This window comes from Culex pipiens, chromosome 3 (genome assembly GCF_016801865.2).
Source record: "Culex pipiens pallens isolate TS chromosome 3, TS_CPP_V2, whole genome shotgun sequence".
In the NCBI taxonomy this organism is placed as follows: Eukaryota; Metazoa; Arthropoda; class Insecta; order Diptera; family Culicidae; genus Culex; species Culex pipiens.
In genome coordinates, this window is record NC_068939.1 from 43,021,698 (window position 1) to 43,032,041 (window position 10,344).

The 10,344-nt window shown below is 39.0% G+C and overlaps 2 protein-coding genes across 3 annotated transcripts in view; one reads left to right on the plus strand and one right to left on the minus strand.

Moving 5' to 3' along the window:
* LOC120412383 (2-acylglycerol O-acyltransferase 2-like) overlaps positions 1 to 10,344 on the plus strand; it is a 92,718-nt gene that overhangs the window by 26,031 nt on the left and 56,343 nt on the right. The window lies entirely within an intron of this gene.
* On the minus strand, positions 502 to 3,619 carry LOC120412421 (mucin-2-like). 2 transcript variants are annotated; one of them, XM_039572882.2, is made up of 5 exons: positions 3,511 to 3,619; positions 2,087 to 3,448; positions 1,988 to 2,026; positions 1,632 to 1,706; positions 502 to 1,558 (listed from the first exon to the last, which is right to left on the minus strand). In XM_039572882.2, the coding sequence occupies exons 1-5, from the start codon at positions 3,511 to 3,513 to the stop codon at positions 884 to 886; spliced, it is 2,154 nt and encodes a 717-aa protein (XP_039428816.1). In that variant the 5' UTR covers positions 3,514 to 3,619; the 3' UTR covers positions 502 to 883. The 2 variants fall into 2 exon arrangements, with proteins under 2 accessions (XP_039428816.1, XP_052566528.1); XM_052710568.1 differs by having other exon boundaries at positions 1,988 to 2,010; positions 2,086 to 3,448.

Below are 10,344 nucleotides of genomic sequence, written 5' to 3' on the forward strand. Positions count from 1 at the left end.
GTTGCTCCAGATTTTATATGGAGATTTTCAGAAAAGTTCAAATTTTAACAATTTTCAGGCAAATTTCTTCAGATTTTTTTCTGTAGGGTTGTCAGCATGCCAAACTGAACCGAAGTACGCATTTTAAAAACCAAAATATTTTTTCAAAAAAAATAAATTCAACTAAAATTCCATATAAAATTCGGGTTTCGTGCTAACTATTTTGACAGCTGGGAACTCCCGCCTTACCTTATCTAATCTACACACCTTGATAGGGTGCAAGCTTACACAGTGAGAAAACTGCCAACATTCTTACTGGGTAACCGCAAACAATCAGTTCATACCCACTGAGAATTTTGGCCCGAGCCTCGAGTCGATCTGGCTCTGAATCGAGTCGAGGCTCGAGCCAAAATTCTCAGCGGGTAGTCAAAATGCTCTTTGACACCTTAAGGTGAAAAGGGAAGGCAGCGCCATATTGACACCACGAGTTTTTGGATGCACTTTTAAGGAAAATTGTGTAACTTTTGCAGACGCTAAGTAAGCAATCTGTTGAGTTCAGAATGTTGAAGTTGAACAGAAGTTGTTCACGAACTGGTGTCCCGTTTCACCTTAAATGCAAACATCCAGCTCATTTCGCTTTAAAACAATTTAAACATTCACAAGAGGTAGTTAGATGAACCGTTTGTTTACATCTATGGAACGCCTTTTTGAAGAATAAAATAAATACTAAAAGCTTTGCCTCAGTAAATTTTTAAAATCAATTCCAAAATTTAATATTTTGTTACAACTGATTTGTAAACAAATTGTTTACAGCGGCACCAAAAATTTCTAACGTTGCAGATGGCGCAACAGTTTTGTCTAATAATTTCGTTCATTCGCACCGTTGAAAGTGCCCAATCCATCCTTAAAACGGAAACGGAAGGTCACCTTTCTTGTATTGATACCCATTCTGGCCATCCGCTTCAACCGGAGGCAGATACCCGTTGTTGGTACTCTCCGTGGTTTGCGGCGTCGGGCTCTCGCAGTTCGGGCCCTGCCCGCCATTGGTACAGCAGTACGGCGGAACACCTCCGGCAGGACAGCTCGGCCGGGACGTTGTCGTCGTAGCACAGCTAGGCCCCTGACCACCGTTCGTGCAGCAGTACGGTGGGACTCCTCCGAAAGGACACGTGGGTTTGGAGGTCGTCGTCGGTGGGGGTCTTCTCGTTGTGGTGGTGCAGCTTGGTCCTTGACCTCCGTTTGTACAGCAGTACGGTGGGACTCCGCCCGCAGGGCAGGTTGGTTTGTAGGTCGTCGGAGCAGGTCGGCGTGTAGTTGTGGTGGTGCGACGGGTGGTCGTTGTGGTTCGGCGTGTAGTTGTGGTCGGAGGTCGTACCGTTTGGACGACACAGCTGGGTCCGATTCCTCCGTTGGTGCAGCAGAACGGCGGTTCTCCTCCCAGGGGACAAGGTTTGTACGATGGCGCTGGGGTGGTTCTCCGGGTTGTTGTCGTTGGACGACGCGTTGTGGTGGTAGTTCTACGCGTTGTTGTCGTAGGTTTACGTGTAGTAGTAGGTGTTCTACGAGTCGTTGTGGTGGGCTGAAGATAGAAATAACCCTAGTTAATATACAGATGACTATGACTACCCAAGATCTTTAAACACTAGACTGACCCGTGTAGTTGGACGCGTTGTGGTGGTTGTTCTACGGGTAGTGGTTGTGGGCTTCCGAGTAGTCGTTGTAGTTCTCTGCGAAAAAAAACTCAGTATAAGTACCGTACACACTTAGAATTTCTTACCGAATTCTGTAAATTTTAACGAATTTTCATCTGCTGAACAGTTCGGTAAACTGAAAACTATCGAAATCGGTAAAAAAAACTACCGAAATTCTGTGATGAAGTTCATTGTTGTTAATTGTACAACCTATTTTCGGTAAAATTTTGTTCATTTTGACAGATCGTTTACCGATCTGAAATTTACCAATTTTTCAACTACCGAATTTGGTAAAAAAAACTAACTTGTTTACTTACCCTGGTGGTGGTTGTTGGCCTGGTTGCCGTCGTGGTTCTCTGGAAATTTGATGTAACATTACTGAATTACACACCATTTAGGATTCAATCAAATCTCACCTTTGTAGTGGTAGTCGTCGGCTTTCGGGTAGTCGTTGTGGTTCGACGTGTAGTAGTCGTGGGACGTCTAGTCGTGACGGTTGTTCTCCTAGTGGTGGTCGTTGGCTTGGCCGTAGTCACGACCTCGCAGTTTGGTCCTTGTCCACCGTTTGTGCAACAATAGGGAAGTTCTCCCCCGTAAGGACAAGATGGCGCCTGCACTTCACAGTTCGGGCCATCCCCGCCATTGGTACAGCAATAGGGCGGCACCGCTCCATTAGAACAGTAAGGTTGAATGGAGCAATCTGGGCCATCTCCTCCGTTAGTACAACAGTAAGGCTCTACGCCTCCGTTGGAGCATCCGCTTTGGTAAACCGGAAGTTCGCAGTACGGACCGTCACCTCCGTTAGTACAGCAGTAAGGAGGAACTCCTCCAAAGGGACACGTCGCTGGTTGAATCGGTACGGAAACCGGTGGATGGTAGACAATCTCCACGGAAGGTCCGTACTCGATGGCCGGTTGATACACTATACAATACGGACCTTGACCACCGTTTGTACAGCAGTATGGCGGAACTCCTCCATAAGGACAAGGACCTGGAACAATACAGTTGGGACCAGTGCCACCGTTCGAACAACAGTAAGGCGGGGCAGCTCCGTTGAGGCAGAATGGTGCATTCTGGATCGTGCAGTACGGTGGAGTTCCTCCGTTGGAGCAGAATTGAGGTTGTGGCGGAGCAGGTATGGGGTTGTACACCGGTGTTGGTGGCGGCTTCGGCTGAGATTGAATAACCGGGGTTGGTGGTGGCTTCGGCTTTGGAACAACACAATCGGGTCCAACTCCTCCGTTAGTGCAACAATACGGCATAACTCCTCCGTTTTCACAAACGAACGGCAACGGAATCTCACAGTCCGGACCAACTCTTCCATTTTCACAGCAGAACGGAGGGATACCTCCATTGGCACACGAAATCTGCGGCGAAGACAGCGGTCCAGGGATCTCACAATTCGGTCCAACTCCACCGTTGCTGCAACTGACTACAGGTTTGGGGACTTCACAGTCTGGACCGGATCCACCGTTAGTGCAGCAGAACGGAAGCTGACCTCCATTCGAACAACCTGGCTTCGGCGTTGTTGCTGGGGTAGCTGGTGCTACTGACGAGGAAGATATTGTTAGTGCACAGTTTGGCCACTTTCCACCTCCTGGACAGCTTGGTTCGTCAACAGTTATTGATGTAGATTCTACGGAGCAGTCCGGACCACTTCCACCATTCGCACAAAACGGTATTGACGGCTTCGAATCTTGATATCCATCCGGTCCTAGAACCGAGGTAGCCCCAACCACACCCACGACCGCTAGCACCATCCATAGAAGACGTTTACCCTAAAAAACATCCCATAAATCAGCAAAATTTTTCCCAACAAACTCATCTTCAAACTGGTTACCATTTTGATCACACTTTCACTGCTCCAAATACACAAAACTCACTAATTCACCATCACTCGAATCAGAACCCAAAACGCGACTGAGCGTCCATTCTGGGCCACATCTCATATTTATACATTTGAGGACGCCCCTCGCGTAAGGATATTTGACATTTGGCCGCGGATATCTGGTCTACATTTGCATTCGGCGGGTCCACCCCAAAGCCAGACTAATGATAACGGTTGAAGAAGATCTAAAAATTGGCAAGACGCCACTCCGCTGCTGCGACATCTTTCTCAAAAGAAGAAAAAAAAAATCTGCAAACATTAGCATAAATTTTGGTCTGCCCCGGCAGCACCGGTTCCGGCCAAGGACGAAGATTCTTTTGCAAAACGAGATGCAACCTATGCTTTTAATAGGATCCCAGCAGATATTGCTTCACTGGGGGCGAAACTTTCAGTTTCATTTCAGAAGTTGATCTAGATTGTTATCAAACTTTGTTGCAAAATTATTCGGAAAAGCGGTCCAACAGGAAGGTAATTCTTCAAAGGATTATCTCAATACGTCCAAACCGGTTCTACCACACCTGCAGTCATATTTCATTTCCACACCGCGAATTCGTTGCATTTGATCGACCAAACAATATCAAGGACAACTGCTTCATCTTCGCTGAATCTACTGTTAGAAAAATTGGACCAACGGACTTTCTAGTTTGGCGACTCCTGCAGATTTTAGTTTCTTGACATTTGCCAGCGATGTTTTACGAGGACGAAGTTTGACCGAATCGTGGGATCGACGTGTTAAATTAAGATTGAATTAGGAAATTTGCATCTCACCCGTTGCTGGCTGCAGCCGTTTTGCGACAGATTTTTATGGCGATGCACCTGAACGCGTCGATTGGGTTCGTCGCCATTAAAGAAGGCAGTAAATCTTTCTAGGTCGTGGTCATTGATGGGTTTGGAAGCATCCTTGGGGGAGATATTTGCAGTATTTTTAATCGCTTTTCCGATTATATAAGCCACTGTGTTTAGTTTGATGGATCATTTAGGAAGAATGTTTCATCAAGAAATGTGGCATATCACAAAGTTTTAGCATGGCTTTGAGTACTATAAAAAAATTGGAGAAATTTTTAATATTTTCCAAAATTGACATGAGACTAAAGTTGCCAAAATTGGCCAAATTTACAGTTTTTTGCAATTGTCCGAATTTCAAAAAGTGCTCAACGAAATCACTAAAGTAGCTTAATTGTCTCATCACAGTAAAAAAAAATGTATGTTTGGAAGGTGTTGTTTTGGAAGGTTGAATAAAACCTATATCACGGGATTGAAACTCGTCTGAAAAACCTGTATCATTTTCTCATTCGAAACAGTGGCGCTACGTGGTGGTAGCTGCCCTGTTTATTACACTGTGAAATTATCCATGGCCAATCCAAGGAACCAGAAGGTGACAACAGAAATGTCCGTCCAAAAGGGGTGCTTAAAAAAAACTTATTATTTTTAACAAATTTTCGAACAAATCAGCAACGAATTACAAGTCTGACGTGCCAATATTATGATGCAATTTTACCTCTATTAAGACTGAAAAAGTGACATTACACCAGAAAAGTGGTAAAATTACATGTTTTCAGATATAAAATTACACATTTTTTCTGACATAAGACATGCATCTCTTCCCAGATGTACAGTTTAGACTCGATTATCCGAAGCCTCGATTATCAGAAGTTTCGATTATTCGAATACCCAAAAAATCTACAACGAAAAAAATATATTTTTTGCAATTCCGTCGTGAAACTACTTACTTTTTCTGTCATTCTTGAACGACGAAATAGCCTACTTTTCTGTACCAAAAATAACAGAATCGAATAGCAACACTTTTCAAAATAAACTGAAATGGGTGCTGAAAAGTTGAACTTTTCAGCACTTGTTTCGGAAAGTAACACTATTCAACTTTTTTTTTTATTTACACGATTTATTGACAAAATACATGAAAATTCGACTTAAAATTTCACTCAATGGGTGTTTTTCGAAATTGCAAAAAATGTTGTATGGAACTCGTTGCAAAACTTGATTTTTTCAGTACTCGTCGCATTTATCGATAAATATAAATGTACGACTCGTGCTCCTCTTTTTGCAACTTGTTGCATAAACTACTATTTTCATGATTCGATTATCCGAAGCAAAATGTTTCCTATGAATTTGAAAAATCGAGTCTGGGCTGTAAATTACCATGATGTTACTGTGTTTTGGAGAAATCCATTGTGCAAAAAATACCGCATCGATCTGAACAAAAGATTCATGAAGTTGAACAACTCCATGGAGTAGTATTGGTAGTATCGGTTTTATGAACAGTGAGTGTAATTTGGACTTTATATAAATAAAGTTATCATAATTGTGGACAAAAGATCAATTTGTTCCATTTAATGATTGCATTTAGCACAAAATTAATCATTTTTCAACTGTGTTTAATTAATAACCTTCTTAGCTTCTTCAACCGTGAGTGAGTTATGTGGCGATATAACCACGGCAAATAGTCTCCCTGGCATTCGTGTCAAGATGAAAAATTTAATTTTGAAGCAAAATTATCAGTGATTTAAGTAAAGGAAACCGTTTTGATGTTGATACCGTCTTTCAGTAATGCCATCTCTAAAAAGATAGAACTGAGAAAATTATTTTATATTCAAGTTCAAGCGAAAGCTAGCAGCATTATATTTAAATAACCAAAGTTTCTTTAAAAATAGCTATAATTTTTAGCAAATATGTTGCTGTCGGATTTCTTTGAGGTAATAAAATTGCTAAGATGCTGTAGATTTAGATAGGTATGTTACAGATTTTGCACAAAATAAAGTTGCAAGTAACAACAAAAGTTTGCCAGTTAAAAATCGTTAATTATATATGTGTCATTCCGCTTCAATTGATCATAAAATACTTCAAAATTGGATTTAACATTGCTCCGTTGCTGTAAATCGGTGTGACATTGATAGGATTTCAATTTATTTTTGAAATCTTTTCCAATTACTATGGTTTTTCTAAAGATTAAAGACTGAACTAGGCCACACATTGAAAAAAAGTTTTTTCGATAGTGCTTTAAAAAATAGTTGTGTTGAAATTTTTTATTTTGATTTCCGTGGTGAATTTGATAGTCATAGTTTTTCTAGTTAAAATGTAATTTAAGGTGTTCAATTTTTATTTCTACGTAAAATTTAGTAATAAGTAATATAGCCTTAAGAAAAAAAAACAATGTTTATATTCAGTTAACTAAATTTAAAAGCTTTTTAACAAAACACATAGTAGTTTTAGTTTTGGGTAAAATTGTCAAAAAGTCACAATTTTGCCTAAAATTCGATAAAACTAGTTTTGTTTATAATATTATCGATTCATATTGTATTTTAAACTAAATTCGAAGCACGAATCAAAAGTTTCTACATCTTATATAAAATTTGTTCTGCTGAAAATGCCTATAAATTTAAAATGTAAATTTTCGCAAAAAAAAAGAAAAAACTGTAGGGTAGTGCCAAAAGGAGGAGGTGGTCCGATTGGAATGAATATCAAGACGTTTGCTCATTTTTATGGTATCAACAGTCCCTCTAAATTGGAAATTGATCAAAAAAGTTGATTTCGATTGCTGATACGTTTAACCCTTTCGGGCCTGATGGGTCATATATGACCCAAAAATCAAAATTTTCTAAAGTAGCCTATAATTTCTGTATGGTCCTCAGGATCATTTTCCCATCGTCAACCAAATAAATTTTTTTTTGAAAATTCAGGCTCGAAAGGGTTAAGGTAAAAATGACCCACGAGATGAGTATCTTATCCCTCTCAAATCTTTGCCCTTTTTCCTAGTCAAAATTGGAATACTGTCCAAATTTTCACAATTTATTCAACGTCCTTTTCGGTGTGCTCATCGCCAATTCCAATGCTGAGATATTCAATAAAAACCAAAAAAAACTTGTTGTCACTCTTCATACGAAAGAAGTTTCAATCTTGTCACACTCTGCAAAGCCAAAGGTAATTTAGTCAGAAAGCGATCTGTCATATGTAAATGCAGAACGCAAAAAACGCGTTTGTAATTGTTTACAAGCATGTGCCAATTTTTGGTAATTCAACGTCAAACATTTGAAAGCGCATTTCTCGGAACGTGGTAAATTTAATATTTTAAAGCTGATTTTCGAAACATTGAAACTAAAAGTATGGAAAAATGCTTTACGGAGTTATGTACACACAAAAATGTCAAAGGTTGACACTTAATGTCAAATTTGTTAAGATCAGAGCATTCAAAAAACATTTTCATTTATTTCCAAAACAAATTTGAAAACATTTGGATGAAGAAGTGCTGAGATATACCTATTTGAAGTTTCAAAAAACGGGTGTCACGATATCTCAACACTACTCAAACCAAATCGGCTCAATTTGTTGGTGAAGGCTCGTTAAACCGGTTCCGTATGCATGACGAAGGCGAATTTTCAAAAAGCTTATTCAAAGAAAATATTTATATGTTTTTCATTAAAAGAAAAGTCATCAATTAAAGAATTTTGTATTTTTTTAAGGAAAATTCAAAACTCGGGCTTCGTCATGCACACGGGATATGTCTTGAGAGTTTTTATCCCAAATTTCAGCCAATTTGGTCAATCCGAGTAGTGCGGTGCTTGTGGGACGCGCAGTCCTGTTTTTTCGTGTTATTTTCCGTCTCTTTTGTGTCGCTATTTGTGTACATGGGATGATTGGATTTCTTCTTCTTCTTTTTTCATTTATTTTTTGTTCGCGCGTTCGTTGGCCGATGAATTTTATTTTTGTTCTCTTTATAAAGTTTTCGATAGAAACGATCCGATTTTTGTTTTTTGAAACAAGCAAGTGGTATTGCTGGATTAAATCCTTTCCATATCATCGAGGATCGGAAGGCACGTCGACGGATATGTTTTAAGGCTTATGATATAAAATAATTTTAATGAATGAAGCCCTTCCTACATCACCGTTGATCGGAAGGCACGCCGACGGAGAATTTCTGGAGAATCGCGGTCGAATTAATACTATATTTAAATCCCTAGATAGGTATCTTTCCGCAGCCGGCTGCCTAAGATTTTTAAAATTTCAACCGATAAACAAATTGCTCATGGTCGCATCACCTACCACAGTGAATCCTGACCTCAAACCCATCTTACTAACCCCTCAAAACTCATGTGATACTTTGTCGGAGACGCAGCTGATTTAGCGGTCCCATCACTCAAGTATCGGCTAACATTCCCATCCACTTCCCCGTGTCTTACCACTGGTCGTGGCCGGCGTCGGTATTGATCAGCACGATAGGGACCTTTAAAAATTGCGAAGGGGTGATGATTGGTTCCTACATTATCTGTGGTCCACGGAGCAATGTTTGGGGGTCCTGGTCAATAACGAAGTAGCAGCTACGGGTAGACACCAATGCTATGCTTTGCTAAATTTCAGCCAATTTGGTCAATCCTTTCTCTAGATATCGAGGCACCCGTAAATCAAATTGGTGTTTCGAGAAAAACGCTCAGCAAGTTTGACAGTTCGCATTGCGCATTTTTAGTTGATTTAATAAATCTGGAGCAACATTTGAAAAGGGAGCATAAGCATTTTGACAGCTGCAATAGTTTTGCATTTTCTGAGACAACAAGTAACTATTTACAAAAAATCCCCCGAAGTGTTGAAAGGTAACAGGGGAGGCCAACTATTTTTCAAAACATTGAGTTTTGTGAAAAAGTTTCCTGATGCTCGAGAATCAGCGAAATAGTTCAAACTGTCAAAATGCTTATCCGCCCTTTTCTCGTGTTGCACCAGACATTTTCTATACAGTCAAGACTCGATTATCCGAAGTATAAAAAAATAGAAATAACAAGCCTTGGTCTCAACATTTGAATGAAAAAAGGGTTTTAAAGTGCATTTTACACCTGCCTAATTGTTTTGCAATTATTAGTTTTCAAAATATCCAAGTATAACAGGTTTTTTTGCAAAAAAAAAAACTTTGTGGGGTGCTGTACATTCAAATTCCACAAAATTGAAAATATTTTTGATCGATCCCAGACATGCTGAATATGATTTTAAACGCAGGAAAATGCATTTCTTATTGTTTTCAGACTTCTATTTCCTTTAAAATTTTGAAGTATTTTGAAAAAAATTTGCCCCCTGATTTTTCAAACCAATTTTGAAGGGGCGACATAAACTTTGAAAAATATTAGCAACGGCCTTATTTCATTTTCTTGTTTGTAACATCAAATTCAAGTTCTGCGATCCTATTTTAGTCAAGTTTGAATAGTTGTCTATTAAATAAAAAAAACATGTTTCGTCCCCGCCATATTGGCCGCCATCTTGGATATAAAAATTCTAAATCACTTTGGAGTTGTTTACGGGTCAAAAATAAGAAAAGGAAAAAAAAGAATGCGTGATTCGATTATTCGAAGTGAAATTTTTCCAAGGCCTTCGAATAATCGAGTCTGAACTATAATATGAAATCTCGTGACCCCTTAAACATCATTACAATTATGCTACTTAAAAATGACAAAGCATCAATGAATTTATTAAAAAACTTATTTTTCCTGAAAAAAATCAAACTTAGTAGAAAGATTAAAAAGTCTTTATTTAATTTTTAATGCACAAATAACAAGCTTATACATTGTTTTTTGATTAAATTACAATCTATTTTGCAAGTTATTTTAATGCAAAATTTTAAAGTTAGTAAAAAGTTATTCTTTTAGGATATTTCGAAGAGGAGACAAAAACCTGAAATAAAATTAGCAATGCCATAACATTGTATTTAAGAATGACGAATTAACTTTTAATGTCTACACTTTTTTCTTCTCGTTTCAAGTTTTTCAACTCTCAATTCAAAATAATTCTCCG